The sequence below is a fragment of the Siphateles boraxobius genome, unplaced genomic scaffold (genome assembly GCF_051911475.1).
Source record: "Siphateles boraxobius isolate OS27281-9 unplaced genomic scaffold, OSU_SipBor_1 77, whole genome shotgun sequence".
Classification (NCBI taxonomy): Eukaryota; Metazoa; Chordata; class Actinopteri; order Cypriniformes; family Leuciscidae; genus Siphateles; species Siphateles boraxobius.
The window spans coordinates 10,511,129-10,537,473 of NW_027509205.1; the positions used below are offsets into that span (position 1 = coordinate 10,511,129).

Genomic DNA, 26,345 nt, shown 5'->3' on the forward strand with positions numbered 1-26,345 from the left:
CTTGTTAATGATCTCAAGGCAGTTGGGACCACAGTCAACAAGCAAACCATTGGTAACACACTATGCCGTAATGGATTGAAGGTCAAGTCCCGTACTTGCTCTGCAGCAGCAGCAGCAGCAGCAAAGCAGATCTATTCCACCAAGATCAAATATATCAACATTGTCATACCCATTACCATGCCGAACACTCAGACAGTTGTTATGACAGAAATACAAAGTTCTGTAATGAAACTCTAGATGGCGCAGGCTCAAACACTTGCAATAATATAATTTCCTATAGGGCACAGCTGATTGGTTCCTGCTGTATCAGTAGAGTAGCCAAAGAGCTTGCGTGCTCAAACGTAAAATGCTCAGTTAACATTTGCCTTAGCAGTTTTTAGAAACCCTCCACCTTCCCCAGCTCTATCTGTATAGATCTCCTAAGGGCAATCCATGTATGCTATATTGTACAGCCACAGCCTGTCTTATTCACAGCAGCATGTATGCATTGCCAGTAGCAAGTCCTGTCCTTGCTCTGCAGCAGTAGCAGCAGCAAAGCAGATCTATTCCACCAAGACCAAATATATAAACATTGTCATATTACCATACCAAACCCTCAGAGAGTTGTCATGACAGAAACATGATGAAAACAATGTGTTTCGTGTGAAATCTTGTCCACGAACCACTGAAATTCAAGAGGCACAGAGAAACCAAACACTAAAACCATGAAGACAAACCTGTTGAGGTTTTAATCTAATTACAAAAAATAAATAAATAAAAATCACACTTCTTTTGCATTTTATATTACAATATTTTTCAGTTGATAATCAGTGGATGTCATATTAAAACCTTTCCATAATGTTGGACCTAAGCAGCTCATGGTGATAAATAAATGTAATTAAAAAGTTAAGTTCTGTTTACTTTTGTATGATAAACAGTTTTGGCACTGTGTTGGGTCACCACTTGACATCTAATCTGAATTCTGAAGTGAAACTAGATCTCTAAGAGAACTATTTTCTTCATGCTCCATATTTTAAAAAATGCATGACTAAATGATTCAAAAACTCTTTAATAATACATAAAATATGTGAAAAATTGGGAGATAAAGTTCAAGAAGAGACATCCAGAAGTAGTGACAGAAATACTGTGACCTTGAAGGAGAAATGTGTGGCATAAAGCCCACTGTTCAAGATAGCAAAAGAGGCCAAAAGTAAACAAACTGAAAGCTGAAAAGTAAAACCAGTTTGGTGGGGAAAGGTTTCACCAAACAAACCTCTTACATGGAACGATTTAGCTGATAACATTCATACAGTAATACGATTGTAACAAAAAGGTCCAGTGGTCCTTACCATGTCTGCAGAGAGCCAAGGTTGTCATCGAAGTGCACGCCAATGGTTGCTCGGTGCTGTTCCCACCTCCAGGACTTAATTCTGAGAATAAGACAGGACTGGCACTGCTCCAGGGCGTACACGGCCTCCTGAAGGAGTTGCACACGCTTCTGTAAACGCGCACAGATATACAAACCCGTGAAAAACAGCTCCATTATAACTGCTTTTGTCTTTAACCTGATGAACTTATTATGATGCTCAAGCATGCATTTGAGCTTTTACCTTTGCACAAACTGAAAAGTTGTACTCTAGCTGCTTTATGCGATTCTGTCTAATGACTTGATCCGAATGCTGTTGATCCAAATCATTTTGAACTGTAGGGAGACAAGAAAAAAATCATTAGATATACTGAGACACCTGTTTGCCTGTATGCATGTAAGCCCTTGATAATGCTAACCCAGTCCAGGGGTTACGAACAGTTCACTTGGGTTGCGCTTCTTTATGGTGTTAATTTTATGTTCACAAATTTATGTAAATTAGTAATCTCTAGTTATCACCTAGTAGGGAGTACAGTTTAAAACAAGTCGTGTTTGTTTAATTCCTTTATATCATAAAATTGCAACAAGTGACTCTCTCATAAGGTATGAAAATTGCATCTGGGTCTGCCAATAAAGGTTGAAAGAGTGTGAATTACCCCCTAATTATGTCGAAAGAATTTAGTATGAACCATTGAATGCTAAAAGGTTAAAGGAAAGGTGATTCTGAACATTTGGAGGTGCTGCAAGAGATGTTAACAAGTTGTAGGGCTTTGTCAGAGCCATCGAATTAGACACACAACTGTTTTTCCAACCCTGCCAATTTGGCATAACCATTGAATTTTATCTGTCAAGCGAAGCATCAACAACTTTGAAACTCTCAGCTCACTCCAGAGATGAAACCTTTACAGATGTTCACTCTCTACTTGAATCTACTTTTTAGTCCGATCACTTTTTGCTTCCGTTTCCCCTTTTTGGATGTCCAAACTACCAAACTCATAACAACTGCTCCAAGCTCATCTATCACGCTTCTGGTTTCCCCGCAAAATAGGTGACAGGCAAGAAGCGCACCTTTAAATTGGCCAATCAAAATTATTCTGAAAGGGATTATATCTTAGGGAGTATGATCGTTTTCTGCATTCGATTTGGTAAAAAGTTGCTTTCAGTGCCTTTTAATTAATTAATAAGTTTTAAAAGTAATAAACAGGATATACATGTAATAAATAACTGATTACTCAATTATCTGCATCACTGCACATAAATAAACATTAAAATGAATATTAATATAGATAATCAACAATTAATATAAGCACAACATTTACTATACATGTTACAAGCTAATTTCTTTAACATGAAAAAACACTCAAATGTATTACACACAAAATCTGGAGCACTAACATGATTTAAGTATAGCAAAACTGTCTTTCCTTTATCCATCGCCCACATGCTAATATAAACAACCTCTGACAGAAGCTGAAAATGACCATAGTGCTATTCCTGTTCAATTAGTAGTTAATGACGAATATTATGTTTTTGTTATAGGCTCATAATGAGGAAAAGCAACCAAAAAAAATTATAAAATAAAAATTTTCAGCACTTCCAGAGATTTCGTGGCTTAGCAATTTTACAAAGCTAGTGGTTGTGGAAATGCTAATACTACGTGTATGATAATGCTTGTTAAAAATGTATTGCACAGTTACATTATGCAGTAGAACTTATATAGCTACAATATCTACTGTATGTGTGTGTGACCATGATTCATGGTATTCATGTGCACGGTAATTTGCACAGGGCCTCAAACTTCCCTCAATGTCCTCCATCACATCCACCCCAACCCCACGTCAGACCTGTATATAGCCGTTTATACAGTATATAGGGGTGATTAGGACTTTATAGTCACTGATTAAGAAAGTTGTGCTTGCCTTAGAGTGTCAGAGAAAACATGATCCAAAAGATTCAGAATAAATTGACCTTCAGTTGGAAACTTTGTATTCTCACCAAGAGTCCTTTTCCACTGTCATCAATAAGAAACTCTGTGACTGTGACTCTGATATGTAATAAGTAGTTACCTTGCTAAGTGAGGGCATTATGACACTTTTCTTTTTAAAGCAGCTTTGAAATAATATGTATTATTAAATGTGATTTAAAGCTGCAGTCCGTAGTTTTTCCTCTTTGTCGCCATCTCTGTTAGAAATCTGCAATTGCAACTATTCGCGGAATTATCAACTTTACGTGGGTTGTGCCTCGGCACGGCACAACCCAACGGCACAACCCAATGATGAATCCAATATTTTGAGGAGAATGTGCAGCTGTCATACACCGTAAGGATGCACCGTGTGGATACTGTCATTCGGAATCACAGATTCTACTTTTTGGAAGTATGACCAACATAAGAATTTTCACCGGAAAATGTCATCTGAACAAGTAAGTAACATCCACTTTTGTTCTGACCAACTAAAGGGAAAAAGGCATTGCAGTAAATTCCGCTGATTAAATCTAACGTTCGCTTATCATATCACGTCAAACCGTGCATGATTTCCATTACACGAGAGTAGATGTTAAAACTTCATGCTGATTTGTACTCGGCTTTCGCCAAGATAATCACCAACTAAGACGTAGCTTTACAGTAACCTATGCTTCTCCATCCATTTACGCTTCTTTCCATCTGGTGACGTGAATCTTCTGTCTGGTGTTAATAGGGTGTATTGCGCGTCAGCACACACAACGGCTGCAACCACAGTGCGGTCCCCCATAACAACCCTCTGGATTGAGCGGAGTAGGGAACATCTCTAGGGTCTTCAAGTGGGCACCTTCCGTCCTCAGTGTTTCGTCGACTAGCCCACGACACCTCAAGAGGGCTCGACAGTGACTCTGGCGTCCCAGAGTCACCCCCCTCCGTCCCCCACTCAACTCAGCCCAGCTTACTGACCTCTACTTCCCTCTTGCTGCTGAGACCTAACCACAATCTCACAATCTCTCCGCAACCCAACCATACGCGCCAACCCGTTTGACTAAGGCTGTCGAGCCCCACTGGTGCGTTAATATGCAGTTTCAGTGGCAACGGTTCCGTATGGCATACCATCTACCACAAAACACAATATCTGCCCAACCACCCGTCATTCACGCAATATATACAGGAACGTAATGACTGTAAATACTATACAACCTATACAAATAAACCAACAGTTGCTGCTGAGACCTAACCACAATCTCACAATCTCTCCGCAACCCAACCATACGCACCAACCCGTTTGACTAAGGCTGTCGAGCCCCACTGGTGCGTTAATATGCAGTTTCAGTGGCAACGGTTCCGTATGGCATACCACCTACCGCAAAACACAATATCTGCCCAACCACCCGTCATTCACGCAATATACACAGGAACGTAATGACTGTAAATACTATACAACCTATACAAATAAACCAACAGACCTTTCAAGTTTTCAAGAATTCTATGAAACCGTAGCATGGCGGCCTGTACACAGCCAGCTAGAATCTTTCCGGCTCAACCACAGCCAGTTGCTGCTCCTTTCTGCTGCTTCAGATAAGTTCTTTACTGTACGACGCAACTCTTGGCCACTGAATCCGACGTCTCTGAGGAACCGGGTTGTAGAGTGTGCCACAAAACCACGACAACCCACTTCCACTGGATAAACCTGGACTCTCCATCCTCGCTGTTCTGCTTCAGTGGCCAGATGAGCATACCGCAGTTTCTTCCTCTCATATGCCTCATCTACCGCATCCTCCCATGGCACTGTTAACTCTATCAGTTGAACAATGTTTTGCTAGAACAGGCGGCAATTTATTGGTCATACTACGCTTGCCTTCCAATGCTAAAGCCAAACATCGCAATACTTGGTCATGGCGCCAAGTAAACCGACCCTGGCTAAGAGCCACCTTACATCCTGTCAAAATGTGGCTTAATGTGGCAGGTGATAAACACAAAGGACAAGATGGATCCTCTCCTACCCAGAGGTTTAGGTTCTGCGGTGATGGGAGAACATCATATGTTGACCTAATAAGGAAACTGATCCTACTCTCTTCCATTGACCAAAGGTCTTGCCAGCCCATTTTGCGTTGTTCCACACTCTCCCATCTCATCCACTCTCCCTGCTTGGCCTGGGAAATGGCCTTTATACATCTCATCCTCTCCTCCTGCCTTCGCACCTCGTTGACTACCAGCTTCCTCCTTTGGGCTGGGCCTGCCTTGTGCCATTTAGGAGGAGCTAAACTGAGCCCAAAACCCCCTCTTCCATGCTGTACCTGTCCCACGATATCCCCAATTTGAAGGTCAGCTTTTGCCTCTACTACAGATTTCTTTGCTGACCACTTTCTACCAGTTTTTACCACAGGGGCTGTCTCCCTTACACATTTGTCACGTGACTCTGCTAAAGTCATTTCCAGTCTGACCTTGGCACACTTAAACTCCTCGGTTAAAGCAGAGACTGGCAGCTGCAATACTCCTTTACTATAAAGTCCCACTCTGCTGAGGCAGCGTGGAACTCCCAACCATTTCCTGATGTATGAACTTATTAACGCTTCCAGCTTATCCACTGTTGTCAAAGAAACCTCATACACAGTCAGTGGCCACAGCAACCTTGGCAGTAGACCAAACTGAAAGCACCAGAGTTTCAGTTTGCCTGGTAGAGCACAGCTGTTTATGCTCTTCAACCCTTCCACTGCTTGTCGTCTAACTTCTCCCACTCGAACTGTGTCCTTTAGATCCCCATCGTACCATCTCCCTAGACTCTTCACTGGCTTCTGAGAAACTGTTGGTATTGCCTCACCATTAATGAAGAATGTTTTATCTACTACCTTGCCTTTAATTATGGAGATGCTCCTTGATTTAGAGGGCTTAAATTGCATTCGTGCCCATTCAATATTATCTGTTAACTTCCCCAATAACCGATTAGTGCAGGCTACCGTTGTAGTCATGGTTGTCATGTCATCCATGTATGCTCTGATTGGTGGTAGTCGCATCCCAGAAGCCAAGCGCTCTCCTCCTACTACCCATTTTGATGCCCTAATGATTACTTCCATTGCCATGGTAAAAGCCAGTGGAGAAATGGTGCATCCTGCCATTATTCCAACCTCTAAGCATTGCCATGTAGTGCTGAATTCTGGAGTTGAGAAACTAAATTGCAAATCTCCAAAATAGGCTTTCACTAAATTTGTTATCGACATCGGTACCCTGAAAAAATCAAATGATGCCCAAAGAAGCTCATGTGGCACTGAACCATACGCATTCGCCAAATCCAGGAATGTCACGTGGAGCTCCTTCCTCTCCTTTTTAGCTGATTGAATTCGTTGCCAGATAACACTGATGTGTTCTAAGCATCCTGAGAATCCTGGAATGCCCGCTTTTTGAACTGAAGTGTCAATGAAGCCATTCTTTAATAGGTAGGTTGACAATCTCTGAGCAATAATGCTGAAGAAAATCTTTCCTTCGACGTTTAATAGTGAAATAGGGCGAAACTGACTGATGCTTGTAGCATCTTTTTCTTTGGGTATAAAGACTCCCCCTGCTCTGCGCCATGCTCTAGGAACAACCTGCTTTTCCCAAGCCACTTTTATCAATTTCCACAGAATTCGTAGAACTCCTGAAGCACTCTTGTACACTCTGTACGGAACTCCATTAGGCCCTGGAGATGATGAAGCCCTTGCCTTTCTCACAACCTGCTCTATCTCTTTCCACTTAGGTGCACAGACCTCCATTTGGTATTCTGGTGGATTGACAGGTGGGATGTCTGACGGAATAGACATAGGCTTATGCCTTTTTGCATCTGTATGTGTTTCCTCCAAATATCTCTCTAGCTCAACCCTAGATGCTTTTAAAGTGCCATTCTTCTCACTGGTGAATAACTTCTTTGCGAATTTGAATGGATCTTTATAGAAATTAGCCCTCGCACGCTCCTTCTTTTTGTAGCGTTTCCGTAGGCGCTCAGCTCTGCGTAATGTTGCAAGCTTATCTTTTATGGCCCTTTGTAAGAGATTGAGTCCCTCCTTCTGACTTTGTTCCGCTCTTTTCCATTGCTTCCTCAGCTGTCTCCTTTCTCTAACTAACCCTTCAATTTTCTGCTGCCGTCTAGACAATCCAGGAGTAGTTTGTACTTTTTCCTTCCTTTTTTCCACACCAAACCTCTCACTTCCATATGCGTAAATGATGTCCCCAAATTTATCCAGCTTCTTTTCAACTGTACCAGTTAATCTTTCTAATGCAAAGCATAGATCTGTGTTTACCGTGTCCCATGCAGTTTTCTCACAAGCTCTTGGCCATCTAACTCCAGGCCTATGCCCGTTGAGGTTCTTTTCTCTCTTATGCTGGTTAGTCTGACCGGGTTCACAAGAATCAATGTGTTCATCACTAACTGTGCAAACCCTCCTCTCCTCTATGACAGGGGTGCTGATATCCTGCGAACTGTGGTTTGCTTCCTGTCGCTGGATTTCATTCGACTGACTTGACTGACTTCGTAAGAAGTACTGATCAATGCGAGGCCCTTGTCCCTTCTCCCTCAAGCATTTCATTTTCCCTTGATGAATCTTCAAACCCCTGACCGTTGTCGCCTTGCTCCAGCGACAGACACAAGCTTGGAGTTCAATGGCTTTGCTAACTGCAGAACCTGAACTAGTCTTTTGTGAAGTACTCTCTATACTCATATCCGTTTCCATTCCAAAGTCGTTAACCATGTTGTCCACCATTGAGTCATCTTCCGCCCCTGCTCTCGCAGACACTAGGGGTATTTTCCTCTTTAATTTTTCAGAAGCCTTGGGCGGGTGTCTCCAGCATCCTGTAAACACAGAGCTGGATACTGCCGACAAGGGTAGCTAACCCTTACCAGTCCCATTGGGGTCTCTTTCCTCCTGTCAGCTGTCTCTCCAGGCTGTCACAAGGTCTTTCCCTTGTTGCCAGCAGCACTATTCACCGCAGTCACTGGACGTATCCAGATCTTCATGATTTCCATTACACGAGAGTAGATGTTAAAACTTCATGCTGATTTGTACTCGGCTTTCGCCAAGATAATCACCAACTAAGACGTAGCTTTACAGTAACCTATGCTTCTCCATCCATTTACGCTTCTTTCCATCTGGTGACGTGAATCTTCTGTCTGGTGTTAATACAGTGTATTGCGCGTCAGCACACACAACGGCTGCAACCACAGTGCGGTCCCCCATAACAACCCTCTGGATTGAGCGGAGTAGGGAACATCTCTAGGGTCTTCAAGTGGGCACCTTCCGTCCTCAGTGTTTCGTCGACTAGCCCACGACACCTCAAGAGGGCTCGACAGTGACTCTGGCGTCCCAGAGTCACCCCCCTCCGTCCCCCACTCAACTCAGCCCAGCTTACTGACCTCTACTTCCCTCTTGCTGCTGAGACCTAACCACAATCTCACAATCTCTCCGCAACCCAACCATACCCGCCAACCCGTTTGACTAAGGCTGTCGAGCCCCACTGGTGCGTTAATATGCAGTTTCAGTGGCAACGGTTCCGTATGGCATACCATCTACCACAAAACACAATATCTGCCCAACCACCCGTCATTCACGCAATATATACAGGAACGTAATGACTGTAAATACTATACAACCTATACAAATAAACCAACAGTTGCTGCTGAGACCTAACCACAATCTCACAATCTCTCCGCAACCCAACCATACGCGCCAACCCGTTTGACTAAGGCTGTCGAGCCCCACTGGTGCGTTAATATGCAGTTTCAGTGGCAACGGTTCCGTATGGCATACCACCTACCGCAAAACACAATATCTGCCCAACCACCCGTCATTCACGCAATATACACAGGAACGTAATGACTGTAAATACTATACAACCTATACAAATAAACCAACAGACCTTTCAAGTTTTCAAGAATTCTACGAAACCGTAGCATGGCGGCCTGTACACAGCCAGCTAGAATCTTTCCGTCTCAACCACAGCCAGTTGCTGCTCCTTTCTGCTGCTTCAGATAAGTTCTTTACTGTACGACGCAACTCTTGGCCACTGAATCCGACGTCTCTGAGGAACCGGGTTGTAGAGTGTGCCACAAAACCACGACAACCCACTTCCACTGGATAAACCTGGACTCTCCATCCTCGATGTTCTGCTTCAGTGGCCAGATGAGCATATCGCAGTTTCTTCCTCTCATATGCCTCATCTACCGCATCCTCCCATGGCACTGTTAACTCTATCAGTTGAACAATGCGTGCTGATCCAGACCACAAAACAATATCTGGTCGTAGGTTAGTGGTGGCAATCTCAGGTGGAAAAATAAGCCGTTGATCAAGATCAACCAGCATCTTCCAGTCCCTAGCAGCTTCCAGTTGTCCTGGGCGAGAATTGGTGTTAGCACCTTTTCTTGGTGGTTGCTCGCCTGGGCGGAGGAATATTGTCTTCTGCGTGTAATGTTTTGCTAGAACAGGCGGCAATTTATTGGTCATACTACGCTTGCCTTCCAATGCTAAAGCCAAACATCGCAATACTTGGTCATGGCGCCAAGTAAACCGACCCTGGCTAAGAGCCACCTTACATCCTGTCAAAATGTGCCTTAATGTGGCAGGTGATGAACACAAAGGACAAGATGGATCCTCTCCTACCCAGAGGTTTAGGTTCTGCGGTGATGGGAGAACATCATATGTTGACCTAATAAGGAAACTGATCCTACTCTCTTCCATTGACCAAAGGTCTTGCCAGCCCATTTTGCGTTGTTCCACACTCTCCCATCTCATCCACTCTCCCTGCTTGGCCTGGGAAATGGCCTTTATACATCTCATCCTCTCCTTCTGCCTTCGCACCTCGTTGACTACCAGCTTCCTCCTTTGGGCTGGGCCTGCCTTGTGCCATTTAGGAGGAGCTAAACTGAGCCCAAAACCCCCTCTTCCATGCTGTACCTGTCCCACGATATCCCCAATTTGAAGGTCAGCCTTTGCCTCTACTACAGATTTCTTTGCTGACCACTTTCTACCAGTTTTTACCACAGGGGCTGTCTCCCTTACACATTTGTCACGTGACTCTGCTAAAGTCATTTCCAGTCTGACCTTGGCACACTTAAACTCCTCGGTTAAAGCAGAGACTGGCAGCTGCAATACTCCTTTACTATAAAGTCCCACTCTGCTGAGGCAGCGTGGAACTCCCAACCATTTCCTGATGTATGAACTTATTAACGCTTCCAGCTTATCCACTGTTGTCAAAGAAACCTCATACACAGTCAGTGGCCACAGCAACCTTGGCAGTAGACCAAACTGAAAGCACCAGAGTTTCAGTTTGCCTGGTAGAGCACAGCTGTTTATGCTCTTCAACCCTTCCACTGCTTGTCGTCTAACTTCTCCCACTCGAACTGTGTCCTTTAGATCCCCATCGTACCATGTCCCTAGACTCTTCACTGGCTTCTGAGAAACTGTTGGTATTGCCTCACCATTAATGAAGAATGTTTTATCTACTACCTTGCCTTTAATTATGGAGATGCTCCTTGATTTAGAGGGCTTAAATTGCATTCGTGCCCATTCAATATTATCTGTTAACTTCCCCAATAACCAATTAGTGCAGGCTACCGTTGTAGTCATGGTTGTCATGTCATCCATGTATGCTCTGATTGGTGGTAGTCGCATCCCAGAAGCCAAGCGCTCTCCTCCTACTACCCATTTTGATGCCCTAATGATTACTTCCATTGCCATGGTAAAAGCCAGTGGAGAAATGGTGCATCCTGCCATTATTCCAACCTCTAAGCATTGCCATGTAGTGCTGAATTCTGGAGTTGAGAAACTAAATTGCAAATCTCCAAAATAGGCTTTCACTAAATTTGTTATCGACATCGGTACCCTGAAAAAATCAAATAATGCCCAAAGAAGCTCATGTGGCACTGAACCATATGCATTAGCCAAATCCAGGAGTGTCACGTGCATATTATACTTTGTTCTCAAATTGTTATTTGATAACAACATCAGCATTGCGTTACTGCATTTAATGCCCTTCAGATATTTATCCTCGTTTTCGCATGGGCCCGGTTGCTGTCTCTTTTTTCTGTAGCCACTCCGAAGTCTTTTGCATTTTACAACGGGTAAATCTCCAGTTGACACTGGTGCTTGTCGTTTGAACCTTTCTGGATCCGCCATCAAATTGATGTTTAATTATAGCAAGTGCTGTGAGAAAAGGCTATAAATCTCCACCTCCAACATCCTCACATGCAACACAGCCTACTAGCCGAGACAACTTTATGTGTACAGATGTGACGTAATGATGCAGAAATCCACCAGTACCACTGGAATTAAAAACATTATTACAAGCTTACCGTTTTGAATCGAGCTAAGTCAAGCAGATAGTTTTGAACACTGGCTGGTTATGTACTTGCTCAAAAATTTATTTTGGATAATTTTTAACCCAAAAAAGTAACATTCAAACAACATGTTAAAACCTGAAAAGAGTTTTGTACATACAGAAATAATCACTAGATCACCACCAAGCAGCACTTACTCCTCTTTTCATTTTTAATAAAAGCTTTACTAACTGTTTGGGTTTGAAAACACCTTTGATATCCTGAGTGCTTTGAACAAGGCAAGCTTGACCTTGTAGACCTCTAGAAGGATTGATTGTTTTCCAATGTTTTTGACTATTTCATGAAATATATATCTTTATATATCTAATCATATATAAAATATATATCTTTCATGAAATGGATATCTTCATAATAAGTAAGGAATTATTGACGACGGGCTGTTGAATTGTTAGACGACACACCAGAGGTGGTAATGCGGGTGCTAATTCCAACGGGATGCTAATTCCAAAAAGTCAATTTAGAGTAACAGAGGGTTGAGCCATTGATAGGAAAGCTAATGTAGTTATTAATGCAGTTATTTGAGAGAGAGAGAGAGAGAGAGAGAGAGAGAGAGAGAGAGAGTTTTGACTTTAACAAACATACCAAAAATTTAAAAAAAAAATTTCCCCTTCATGGAACAATCATAAAGACAATGACGAGGTATCACATTTGTTGTTCTTTTATGTAGCACTTTGAGATTCTTTGGAATGAAAAGTGCGTTATAAATAAAATCTATTATTATTTATTATTATTATTTCAAAACATCCCATTATCAAAAAAAACCTAACAAAGAAATTGATTTCCATTGTAATCAACATTACAAATACATTGATTCACACCCCATTTATATTTAAAAGTTTCAAGGTCATTAACCAATTTACAATTTTTAAACGTGACCTTATTAAACCCCTTAGGACTGATTCGATATCACAAGACTCATTACTCAATTTTTCTTTCAGTGATACCCAAATAGCCTGGAAACAACAGTTTTGTAATCTAGTGCATAAGACAGAAAGGGCATCCTCCCTCACCTGTGGATCAAGATGTGCTCTGTGTCTGTTAGTAGCTATTATACCATGCACTAACCTCCACTGAAGATCTCAAGTTCTGTTTTCAAAAGGAGGTTTGCACAAGGTCCTTCAGCTGCCCTTGGATGAAGCACCTAATCCAAACACCTCTTGCCATTTAGACTCCTTTACGTTTGTAAGCGCATGAAGATGCAGTATCTTTACACACAGTGTGTACAGTGATTTTTTTTCCTGTGTTGCTGAAAACTCTCAACTGAGGTGTCTTAAAAGATAATAGTCCACCCTCAGATTCTTTCCAGCTTTCAGTCTCAGCTGCAATTTCTAATTCTGGGAAGGCACATATGTTCATCTCTCCATTATGAGTTTCTAAAGGCAAGAACACACCAAGCCGACGCCGACGATCTAGCGCTGATGAAAGCCGACTGTGTTGTCGCCTCGCGTCGGAGTAAAAAGCTGTACTTGAACACACCGAGAGAACTACTGCCGAGTGTTAGTTAGAATGCGCGTTCTGCGCCTGCGTGTGAATGAGAAAACTGTCTATTTCTGCAGATGTATTCATCTACAGTCATGGTCAGAATTAATGGCACCCCTGGTAAATATGATCAAAACTGGCTGTAAAAAATAAACGTGCATTGTTTATCCTTTTGATCTTGCATTCAAAACATTTCCAAAAATCTAACCTTTCATTGAAGTAAAAGATTTGAAAGTGGAGGGGAAATCACATTATGAAATCCAAGTATTAAACACGTTGGCCACAATTATTGGAACCCTTTTATTAAATACTTTTTGCAATCTCCTTTTTTTAAGATAACAGCTCTGAGTTTTCTCCTATAATGTCTGATGAGTTTGGAGAACACCTGACAAGAGATCAGAGACCATTCCTCCATACAGAATCTCTCCAGATCCTTCAGATTCACAAGTTCATGTTGGTGCTTCTCCTCTTCAGTTCACTTAACTCATCAGGTCAGGGAACTGGGACGGTCATGGCAGAAGCTTCATTTAGTGCTCTGTAACACATTTTTGTGTTGATTTTTGATATTTGTTTTGGATCGTTGTCCAGATGGAAGATCCAAACATGGCCCATTATAAGATTTCTAGCAGAAGCCATCAGGTTTTGATTTTTTATCTGTTGATATTTGATAGAATCCACAATGCCATGTATCTGAACAAGAAGTCCAGGACCTCCAGCAGAAAAATATGCCCACAACATTAAAGATCCAACGGTACATTTAATTGTACACATGGGGTACTTTTTATCCTTGTGTGCACCAAACCCATCTAGCGTGTTTGCTGCCAAAAAGCTCTTTTTTTGCGTTTCATCTGACCACAGAACCCTGTGCCGTTTAAAGTTCCAGTCATTCTGACAACTGAATATGCTGGACTTTGTTTTTGGACGAGCGAGGAGGATTTTTCTTGAAACCCTCCCAAAAAACATGTGGTGATGTAGGGGTTGTTTGATTAAAAAAAAAATAGGCTTTCTGACCCCAAGACTCAAGTAATCTCTGCAATTCTCCATCTGTGATCCTTGAAGAGTCTCTGGCCACTCAAACTCTCCTCCTCACCGTGCATTAAAGCAATATAGACACACGACGTCTTCCTGGCAGATTCATAACATCTTTAGTTGATTGTAACTTCTTAGTTATTGCCCTGATGGTCAAAATGGGGATTTTCAATTCTTTAGCTATTTTCTTACAGCCACTTTCTATTTTGTGATGCTCAACAATCTTTTGATGCACATCAGAACTATATTCTTTGGTTTTACTCATTGTGATAGATGAATAAGGGAATTTGGCCTTTGTGTTTCCTCATATTTAAACTCCTGTGAAACAAGAGGTCTTAGCTAGACAGTTTCATGTTCCTAGAAACCCTGGTGTGCTAAAAAAAAGGTAAACATTAATGGGAATATACTTCAGAGATATTTTACTCGTAAAAAATTCTAGGGGTACCAATAATTGTGGCCAACGTGTTTTGGAGAAAAACATTTATTTCATAATGTGATACAGCCAGATACAGCCAGTTTTGATCATATTTACCAGGGGTGCCATTAATTCTGACCATGACTGTATATTCGACATTCAAAAAGAGAAACCGACGCTGCAGGCTGCAGATTACGTTACACAAACCATAAACAAAGCAGTGCGTGCTTACCGTTTTGAATATCAATCCTGTTAAACACTTTTAATACACTCTTTAAACACTCTTTATTCCACTCCACTCATGTTAATATTTAAATATTTGCCAAGGAACACTCATGTAAGATGACAGAACATAACAGCAGCCTTCTATCTGTACCGTTTTGACTTCTTTGCTCTCTGTTTTGCTATTATTCTCGTGCACTGACTCGTTCACTAAGCTGAACAGCCAATCAGAGTTCTCTCTCTCACCGACGGCCCGACGCCGATTCAACATGTCGAATCGGCTGTTACAAAGCCGACGAGGACCAATTTCAGCCGACGGTGCGGAACACACTGAGAAAACTTAGTCGGCCAACGCACAAAAACTGCCCGACGGCCGACCGTCGGCTTGGTGTGTTCCTGCCTTAAGGAAAGTCTATAACTCTGAGCAGGGTGCGAACTACGGGGAGCTAGGGGGAGCTCGGCTCCCCTTAATAAGAAATGGGCTCCCCTGAAAACGTGATTCGTGAAATTTTGGGGGGTCTCAAAAAATATTGACAATGTTTTTTTTTTTACGTGCAATTTCAGTTTTGTCTAATGTGATAATCGTGGAGTATTATGTCTAAAATAGAAAAAATATCATTCATTCATTCATGCATGCATGACGGCGATTTAAACCCTAATTCACTTCAATAAAGATAACTATACATGTTATTCTTGTCATGAGCATCAAGGTGTGGTGGCGCTGCGGTGCAAATTCCAATCATGTTTAGTACATGTTAACTCAAAGATTCGTAGAATAAATGTAAACGGTGGATGGCATTGATCTGCGCGCGAAGTCCTTGAAATCCATTCTGTGTTAAGGTAAGGCATGTTATTCCCAATTATGTGTTGTGGCTGGGTTGTTATAGGTCTCTCGATGTCTTAGCCCTAAGTGAATGGATGAATTATGGCATTCTTCTGTAGCCTGACGAGTAATTTAACCCTTGTTCAAGTCAAAGACAGCCTATGTAGCTATAGACTCTTTGGGGATACCTGTTTGGCTTATCAATTTGTGTCGATAAAGAATAATAGGGTGAATCCTGTATATAGTGCTTGCATAGTGCATACACTTGTAGCTGTTATGTATCTTTGGAAGTCTGCGCATTCCGCGTCCTGTCTGAAAGGTGGTTCAATCCTCGACACACGCAAGTGCACGATCAGCCCACCCACAACTGGAAAAAAATTGGGCTCCCCGAAGGACACGGTATAGTTCGAACACTGACTCGGAGTCAAAATTTTCTTTGCCACTCAAATTGATCTTATGCTCAATTTTCCAGCAAAAATCTCAGCTGATATGCATTCACCTTCAGGTATTAAGTGTCCATTGTTTGTGATTTTTACAGCACACATACTTTTCCTGAGTGATATGTCTTTAAACATTTCCAGATTTAGTGCAGAGTTAAAAAGCAATGGTTCTCTTTCAGTTTGGTGAAAGTTGGATGTTTGCGTCCTCAACTATTTCGACTGGCTGATACTAGTACAGTCTCGAGAACAGTTTTGCAAACACAGGGACTTATTGCCCCACAGTCAGTTGGGTCTTTAGGTCAACTGGGAAAAGAGCAAACTCGCCCCTGTGAAGAGGATCTCTTTTCTCGGTATGGAGCTGTACTCGGTCCAACAGTCGATCATGCCTCACAGAGGAACGTGTCCGGTCGGTGCTGAACTGCTTGAATACTGTCAAGAGCAGAACATTGGTTCACTGAAACTTTTTCAGAGGCTCCTGAGTCCTGGGGCATATGGCAGCCGCAGTTACGCAGCTCGGCTTGCTCCATATGAGACCGTTTCAGCCAGGGGCGCAACTACCCAGTGTAAGAGGGGTATGCAGCAACAATTCTGGCTTTTAGAATTATATATAAATAAAAGTATTTTATTTTATTTTATTAACAATGTTAACAAATAATAAAAAAATACAAACAGAATAAACAGTTACAAACATACACATATACACATATATATAGCACAGATCTTTAAAGAGAGACCCTATGTGACCCTAATTACAGCTTCCATGTCACCCAGCAGATGTAGCTATAGCCTGTATGTCTGACAACACAGCTAACATGAACAGCTAATGGTAAAATAAAATCTATTTGTTTCCATGATAAACCAGCCTTATGGCATAAGTAATGTTTTCCAGCTTCTAGACATGTATTGGCATGCTACCTTATATTTAGCCTACTAGTTGTTATTTTACTTTAATAAAATTGAGATAGGTCATGCATGTGATTGGTACCATAAGGTTTAACCAAAATCTAAATGTAGATATCAGCAATATTATTTTGCATTAAGTTAGCAAACACTTGCCAGTCTGTTAACATGAATATTTGCACGCCTCCTCCAAGCACAGACGTCACACTTTAAATCCTACCTGTTGCCTTATACCATCCACTTATTTAGCTGCTGTCGCATCTAGGGATGGGAATCGAAAACCGGTTCCACTCGAGAACCGGTTCTAAATGTTACGATCCATCGATATTGTATGCCCTCGACGTTAACGAGTCCTCTTATCGATGCTCCTGCTCTGAGTCAGCCATAGTATGTACAGACCGTGAACTCACAACTGTCCCTTTTGTCCTTTATCAAGCACCATAGCACCGCGTCCAAAGATAATCTTTGTCCTGCAAAGTCTTATTTGATCAGTGAGTAAAATTGTCTCTCTCTGGTAATGTAGATGAACCGCTGCGCTTGTGACAGGGCGCATGTTAAACTGATCGAGCAGAGAGAGAGAGAGAGAGCGCCCCGGTCGCGCGAACGCACTCTCTCTCTTCGGAGCAAGGCGAAAGTAGGCTTCACCGTCTCAAAACTAAGCGCTGTCTTCCTCTCTCCCTCGCACATATTAATCAAAATAAACGACACGATGGTAAGGTAGGGAGACTAAAGTTTTATGTGGAGCATTCGGAGATTTGTTTTTCCTGAATTGCCGCTGGGTGTGAATTGTGCTAAAATACGTTGCCTTATCTTCTCTGAAAAGTCTTCCGCACATTCAGCTGACATAATCACACTTCAAATAAACGAAAAAAAAACGATCCAGTGATGAAATGTTTTCTGTGATGACACACATCTTGTGGGATGTCCCAACTGGCGGGATAATCACACAACGCGCACACGTCCGATAATGACACGTCCAATTCGCGAACTAATGACTCATTTGAACCGATTCGTTTTAATGAATGGTTAAAACAACTGATCTTTCCAACACTGAACTCACGGGACGTTTAATCGGTGTATAACTAATCGGTAACACTTTACAATAAGGTTCCATTTATTACAGAAATTACATAAAAAGTACAGTTTGCTTAGTCAAGTGTAAGCATTGAAACGACTTGTTTTCCCCCCCGAAAAAGACTACTTTTTCCCACACAGTGCTATCAGGAATCGATAAGAGAATCGTTAAAGAATCGGATCGATAAGCAGAATCGTTAGTGGCATTGATATTGATAAAATCTTATCAATTCCCATCCCTAGTCGCATCCCTTGAGTTGACATGCCATCTCCTTTTCCCTCTTTCTTTTTCTATTTTTAGCTCCCGACAGCTTTTTTGCTTTATCCATCTTTTTCAAGTTTCAACGACAACTCACTAATGTACTGTCCACTCAGCGCTCACGCGCCCGCTCGCGATATTACCCTTCTATGTCAAAATAAATTCTATGATGGAATTTTATGAGGGGGCCGGCGCCTATTCTAGCCTGTTAGTCCTTTAAAATGTATATAACTTTTTTTATATTTAACTTATAGAACTTTTAAATAAATTTATATAACTTATATAAATTAGATTTTTTTTTTAACCATCGCTTTGGCGCCCCCATGATGCGGCGCCCCTATGCGCCGCATCAGGGATGCGACAGCAGCTAAATAAGTGGATGGTACCCACTTTATGCGCCACTGGCTTCAGCACTGACTTCACAGCCGGGTTCCGAGGTGGCCGTGGCAGAGCGGCACGCTCCGTGTGACAATCACCCCAGCCTGCCGCCAAGCCCTCAGCCCATGATCAGACCTTCGTTTCTCCGGGCCAGAGTGCTCCTAGAACAAGTGTCCACCAACACCGGCTGGGGGGCCACATATAACGGGCATGCAGTAACGGGGATCTGGACTGGCCCCCAACTGCATTGGCACATAAACTTCCTTGAGTTGCTACCAGTACACCTTTCTTTCAGATGCCTCAAAATGCCACCGCTTGGCAAGCATGTACTGGTCCGTACGGACAACACTGCAACCGTTGCGCTACGCTTCCCTCGCATGTCGCAACTCGCCCGCCACCTCCTCCTATGGAGTCAGAAGCTTCTAAAGGTTGCTTCATGCCACCTATATTCCCGGCCTGCTCAATCGTGCCGCCGACGAGCCCTCATGACAGCATGTGGCCCAGGGAGAGTGGAGACACCATCCACAGGCGGTCCAGCTGGTCTGATAACTTTGGGGCCACACAGATAGATCTGTTGCCTCTCCGGACTCATCCCATTGCCTGTTGTTTTACTCTCTGACTGAGGGGACCCTAGGCATGGAGGCACTGGCACACAGCTGGCCCCGGGCCTCCGAAAGTATGCGTTTCCTCCATTGATCCTTCTTGCACAGACACTGTCCAAAGTCAGGGAGATAGAGGAGCAGGTCTTGCTAGTTTCCCCTTATTGGCCCAACCGGACCAAGTTCCCAAAACTAAGCTCTTCTCGACAGCCCCTCCCTGGCCCATTCCTCTGAGGGAGGAAACCCTCTCTCAGGGACGGGGCACTGTATGGCACCCACATCCAGACCTCTGCAAAACTCCATGTCTCCCTTCGGCACCGGACGTGCCGAAGCGTCCAATGCCAGGCCTAACACTCGTATGCACTGGTGGAACTTGTGCTAGGCTGGGTCTATATGTTGTGATCCCTACAGCGTTCCCATATGTGTAGGCTATTCTTCCACGGTAAGGCTGCCGTGGTCTTTCCCTTGGCAGAGCCAGAACCAGTGCGTCTCTGAGTCTCCATAAACTCCAATCTTCGTTCCCCATTTGTTAATTTACATTACATTTTGCTAACTTTGTGATGCATGGGTAATATAAAAATCTTGGAGATTCTTTTTCTTAAACACACAATGAAATTACATATTCAAATACCCTACTAGAACACAAAGAGTCGTAAAATCTCCCTCCAAAGGGACAACTTCTTATTGGCTCACACACCTCCAGAGGGTGTGACATCTCCACGCTTTAAAAACCACTGATCACAAGATCAGCTCTTTTACCCTTAAAGACCCTTTCTGAAATCCTAATGTGAAGATGATGCTGAACTATAAGTTTTCTAAAGACACCCATGGTTGTGCCAGGCTGCGGCCTTGTCTTTCCATTCACCAAAGATCCTCTGACTCCAACTGGTTCTCTCTCATCAAGAAAACATCAGCAAAGATCAACTGGAGCCTATACAAATTGCATCAGGACAGTTAATTCAAATGGGCGAGACATGCAAGTATCAAACTTAGTCTCATTATTTGATAAATTAAGTATCCTTACCCCTTTTAAAAGAAGGGCGTGTTAGAACTAAACTGATGGTTTACCAGAACCAGGAAGTACGACCATATTAGCCCGGTTCTGTCAACACTGCATTGGCTCCCTATTAAACATCGTATAAATTTTAAAATATTGCTGATTACTTACAAAGCACTAAATGGTTTAGCTCCCCAGTACTTGAGCGAGCTCTTAACGCATTATAGTCCTTCACGTCTATTGCGATCTCAAAACTCCGGCCAGTTGATAATACCTAGAATATCTAAATCGACTGCTGGCGGTAGATCCTTTTCCTATTTAGCACCAAAACTTTGGAACAATCTTCCTAACATTGTCCGGGAAGCAGACACAGTCTGTCAGTTCAAAGCTAGACTAAAAACACATCTCTTTGACCTAGCATTTACATAACACTCTATAGCCTTCTATAATTCAATATTATGCTGCTTAGATTAGGTCAGCCGGAACTGGGAACACTTCCCTCAAATCCTGATGTACTCGTTACATCATAAGAAGAATGGCATCTTTGCTAATTTTAGTGTCTTTGTTTATCCCGAGGTTTTCCCGCAGCCTGCCGGATCCAGGCCGTTTCCACATCTGACGAAGGACTTTCGCCTGGACCTGATGACAATGCAGTGCTGAAGTGCCAACTAGCCTCTCCCTATGGAGGATCCCTATACCACTCTACAGATAAAGCGTTGTGGAATTTTTCGATTCGCGTACCTACCCAAAGTGATAAGATAAAATAAAAATTCTGCATCAAAATTTATAGACAAGTAGTTTGTTTAGGCATGGTTTGTAAGGAATTACAAACCTGCGCACATATATTCAAACGCACATAACTATAGAATCAATTCTTTATGCGCATGTGAACGCCATCAGTGTCTATCACAGGTTCACGTTTAAAGTCTGTTTAGAGAGAACGGTGTCGTCTTAGCGGCCACTAATTTAATAACAAATGATCATTTAGACGGAAGTGAATCAATCAAAACTAACTTTAGCTGGAAAAAACATTTTTTAAGAGCCACTATAAAACCAAACCAATCTCTGTTACCTTAAATTATATGTTTATCTCTGTAAAGCTGCTTTGAAACAATCTACATTGTTAAAAGCGCTATATAAATGAGGATGACTTGACTTGATGGTCTGCTCAAGGCTGTTGATCTGCTGAATTTTAAACAATGCTATAACTTCTTGCTTTCCTGTATTTTGCTTCAGCTCTGTTTCCCTTTGTAAACTGTATGCATGTATGTATGTGTATGTTAGAGTAGTTTAAGTGTTTAGTCTAGTTAATAAAATCTTGTTCATGTCACACGTAAAGTTGTCCGTGTCTCAAGCTCATATACTGGAGTCGCTAATCATAGATATTGACTACTTGCTCTTAGTAGCACTGTAATCATAGATCTTGACTACTTGCTCTTAGTAGTACTGTAAAGTAAGAAAGACATTTCCCATGCCCCGGAAATGTACATTTCGTAGAATTAATAAACAATTAACACTGAGTGCTCACGGGACAAACAGGTTAGTTGATTGTAATATTCATTTACAACATTAAAGGCAGGGTAGGTAAGTCTGAGAAACTAGCAGAAAACTGTTCGATACTTTCAAAATCCAGCAGAGAACCTCCCACCCCCTTCCTTCTGAGCTCATTCCTAAGCCAAAACTCCTTTTCAGAGTACTTACATTTTAGATATGTATTGGTATATAAAGACAGTTTAAACAAATTTGGCAAAAAGTGTTTTTGAAACACATTGCCTACCCTACCTTTAAGTTAATTCTATTAACTGTTCCTAATATTCATAATCAATTATAACAAGTTATTACTGATTATTAGTATTTCTTAGATCTAATTTGCTACAATATCAACACCCTTTCCCTGTAGGACAGCTCTCTTTCCAATGAGACAACCGCGCACATACTTTCTCAAACTTGCCCTTCCAGTTTTGCTTTCTGTACTCAATTGTCCCCAAAAAAAGTGATAACAATTGTCCCCAGATATTTAAAACATGCTCTTCCCCATTGTAAACCACCAGGCAGTGATGGACTTTTAGCAACTTGGCCACACCACACAGCATCGCTTTTACAGCAGTAAACTTTGGCGGATGATGCCTTTCCATAGCACTCCAGAGCATGCTTTACCACTTCAACATCTCCATCTCCTCTGATTAAAAGTGTATTATCATTCGCATATGCAGATAATTTGACAGATTGCTGGGAGTTTAGAATATAAATTTGTAGACCTGCCAGGTCTTTCCTTAGTTTACATAACAAGGGTTCAATAATTATACTATAAAGTTGACCCCAAAAGGGAACAGCCTTGTCTAATTCCCCCCTGAACTTTCACAGGGATACTTAGGCCACCAGCCATTTTTATCATACTGTATACGTGGCTTCAGTGTACAATAACCACCCGTGATCCACCTGATCGAAAGCCTTCTCTTGGTCTAATGATACAAATCCCAATTCAATCTTGTTATCAAAAGCATAGTCATACACATCTCTCACTAAATGTAGGTTATCTACAATAGATCTATCTTTTATGCAGTAAGTATCTTTATGTATGATTTCATGCAGCACATTATTTAATCTGGTGGCCAAACATTTAGAATTGATGTGTAATCCGAAAACAAAACAGCCACAGGCCTCCAGTTCTACCAGAAAGACTCGGGAGATAGAATGATGTAACAAAGCATTAATTTATTGAAGGCCTAGCAAGCAATTATTTATAAAGTTCTGTGGTGTAGGCCCTGTCTGTAGTGCATAATCCGAGGGTAGTTGATCTGCATTTCCTGCATGAAGATGAAGGCAGGGGCGCAGCCGACCCTCGGGAGGTATGAACTCTATTCCTCATGTTATGTGACATATATATCCAAACATGCAGCAGAATCCTTCTCATTACTAATCTTCACTCATGTATACTGACATGTAAACATATTATGTTCTCTCCATACATTAGATAGGTTTAGATTTTTAATCACATTGGCTAAGCACAATGCACTCTGTGCATGAGGTTCCTCACTATTCCCGTCCTGTGTACAGTCCAAAGTACAATTGAAATATCCCCCTAATATAATGAGATCTCCATCGTGTTGTGGTCTTAAAAAATCTTCTAATTTAGTGAATAACCGTATTCTCTCTGCACCAACAAAAAGAAAAGTAAGATTGCTAATTTCTGCCCTCACAATCAGCAATCTCCCTGGATCAACTTTAACAATAGGGGAAAAAAGTACTGTCACTCCAGCACTCAAATTGGACCCATGACTAAGGACTTTTTCTCCTTCCCACCATAGGCCCCATTCAGCCTCATTGCTTTGATCACTGTGAGTCTCTTGTAACAAAAAAACACACCTATATATTTCAAATGTATAATCTCTGAAAGGAACCTATTCTTTTTCTCATCTCTCATCTCATTAACATTTAGAGATCCCACCCGCAAGACTTCCATGAGAAAGAGGGAGAGAAAGAAAGAAGTAGCAGTCATCATTATTATTGCATTTTTCTTTTGCCGTTCCCCTCGTTATACGTTCTTTCCCTGTTTGTTTAACATGTCTAATAACATGTTATTTGATTTGTGGAGCTCTTCTGCTGTGAGAGGTCTTCAAGGCTACTTGTTCCTTTTCGTTGTCACTCCGAGTTACGTCGGATGACGACGAATGGGGTTTCGCTTAGAACACCTATCGACTTCGAGTATTACAAAACGAGCCAATGGCAAAGAAATGCCATGGGTCTGCGGAATTTGCATAGCGTCTCTCTGCCTTACCTCGAGAGTATAAAAGGAGGACGCCGGCAACATGCAGATATGTTTTCGCTTCGGAGCCAAGAGTATTTCTTCACTCCACAGTCATCTCTGACTTTGCTCTACGAGACGAGCTTCTCTCTCCGGTGTTGGTGTGACGGCGATCTGCAGCGAGCTCACAGTGCCTGCTGATCTGTGCAGTGATCTGCCAGTGTGTGTGTGCGTCTCCCTGTGTGCTTCAACATCGCGGAGTTTTTTTCTCCTCTCATAAAAGAGCTCGCACGCGGCACGTCTTTTTAAAGACGGCTCGCCCGTGCATTTCTGGTTGCAGCGGACTGGTATCGGACTCTGATGGGCACGAGCGCTGTCTAGTGTGTTTGGGCTTTGATCATGCTTGAACAGCGCTCATGGGTGACTCATGTTCTCGCTGGGAACGTGGTCATCGCTTCATATATAGGTCGAGACTCGGTGAACTCGCAAGAGTGAGAGTCCCCTCATCCACCCCCTGATCTTCGGCTGGTGGCCAGGGTGACCTGAGGGTTACGGTCTGGATCAAGGCGCCGACCATGTGTCCGCGACCCCAGCCCCCCTCTTCAATGACGGTGCCCGCTAGTGAACTGCTGATTCCCGCGAGTCTACCTTCTGGTGGCCCGCGTGTTTCAGTTGAAGCTACAGAGGTAGATGCCATGTCTGTTGCAGCATCACTAGGTGGGTTTGAGTCTTCTGGAAGTGAGGGCTCGTCACAGCTGCCACCTTCCAGTGTGCATACGGCTGTGCCTGAGTCTGATCCGGAGATGACGGCCATGCTTTCCTGGGACGATGGGTTTTGGGTAAGGCCGCCGACCCTCGTCCACGGCAAACCCCAATACCTCTCTTCTCGGACGTGCAAGATGAGATCTCGAAGTCCTAGAAGACCCCCTTGTCTTCTCGGGACCGCTCGCTGATCTCATCCGCCTTTCCTCCCCTCGATGGGGCCGCTGCCCATGGGTACACTGGGGTCCCCCCGGCTGAACGCTCTGTTGCGATGCAATCCTAAGCACCCGCCTGTGGCCTGTAGTTTTTCGTCTACGCTTGTGGCGAGATCCTATAGCGCCACGGGACTGGCAGCCGCCTCACTGCATGCCATGGTCATTCTGCTGGTCCACCTGACCCAGATGCTCATGGACCTGCACGAGGGCGGGACTGACCCAGGGCTCTTCACTGAGCTGCGCGCCGCCACTGACCTTGCTCTCTGAGCGACGAAAGTGGCCGTACGCTACCTGGGTCAGGTGATGCTCACCATTCTGTGGCTGAACCTGTCTGATGTGCTGGATGGCGCGCGGACCCGTCTGTCCGACATTCCCATATCCCAGGTCGGCCTCTTCGGCGGTGCGGTTGATGGTCTCAGCCGCCCATGAGCTGACTGACGTTGATTCTGTCCCGACGGCCCCGCCGTCCGCTCAGATCCCTCGGTCTGCCCACCGCCGAAGGCGCCCTCCCTCGGCTCCCACCCTGCCCGTTCACGGGCCGGCTCTGGGCGCCTCGGGCGGACGCCACAGCCCTCTCCAGCCCGCCCCCCGCTACACGCCGGGTTAAGCGGCGCTCTTGAGATGGGCTCCTCAGAGATGGGACTCAGTTCTTTCCAGGAGTTGGTAGCAGGACCACCCCTTTCCCACTCCTGTCCCCCTCTGCCGCCAGACCCCTGGCAGAGCAGGCCCCCGCGGGACGACCAGCCTGGTCCTCCCCTGGCCCCCTCTGCCAGGGCGCGGTTGCTAACTGTGCCCCCACATCGGGCCGCTATGCCGTCCACGTCTGGGCCAGTTACTCCGCTTCGCTGCCCCTCCAGGGGGACGCCTGTGGTTCGCATGATCCCGCTGGTTCAGTTCCTGGGAGCCTGGTTAGAGCTTCCCCGTCTGTCCCGCTGGGTCGCGCGGACCATCAGGCTCGGCTATGCGATTCAGTTCGCACGGTCTCCTCCCCGCTTGGGGAGTCCGCTCCACTTTGGTCGTGGCTATGCCCCCATCATGAGAGCAGAGATTGCCACCCTGCTGGCGAAGGGTGCAATCGAGACTGTCCCTCCAGCCGAGATGAGGTCCGGCTTCTACAGCCCCTACTACATTGTCCCCAAGAAAACCGGTGGGTTACGGCCAATCCTGGACTTGCGTGTACTGAACCGCTCCCTTCACAGGATGCCGTTCAAGATGCTCACCGCCAAACGCGTTTTCGAATGCATACGGCCCAAGGATTGGTTTGCAGCGATCGACCTGAAGGACGGCTACTTTCATGCCTCCATTTTCCCTTGACACAGACTGTTCGCATCCTGAGTT

The 26,345-nt window shown here is 43.6% G+C and overlaps 1 protein-coding gene across 3 annotated transcripts in view; it reads right to left on the bottom strand.

Annotated features, from left to right (window-relative positions):
• Positions 1 to 26,345, bottom strand: part of stat6 (signal transducer and activator of transcription 6, interleukin-4 induced) — a 70,011-nt gene that overhangs the window by 18,181 nt on the left and 25,485 nt on the right. For all 3 annotated transcript variants that reach the window (XR_013198293.1, XR_013198292.1, XM_077218232.1), the window contains exons 6-7: positions 1,590 to 1,681; positions 1,329 to 1,477 (exon numbers count right to left, since the gene is read on the bottom strand). Coding sequence is in view for 1 of the 3 variants with exons in the window: in XM_077218232.1 (XP_077074347.1) it covers positions 1,329 to 1,477; positions 1,590 to 1,681 (241 nt within the window). In the remaining 2 variants the exon portion in view is untranslated. The remainder of the gene's footprint in view (positions 1 to 1,328; positions 1,478 to 1,589; positions 1,682 to 26,345) is intronic.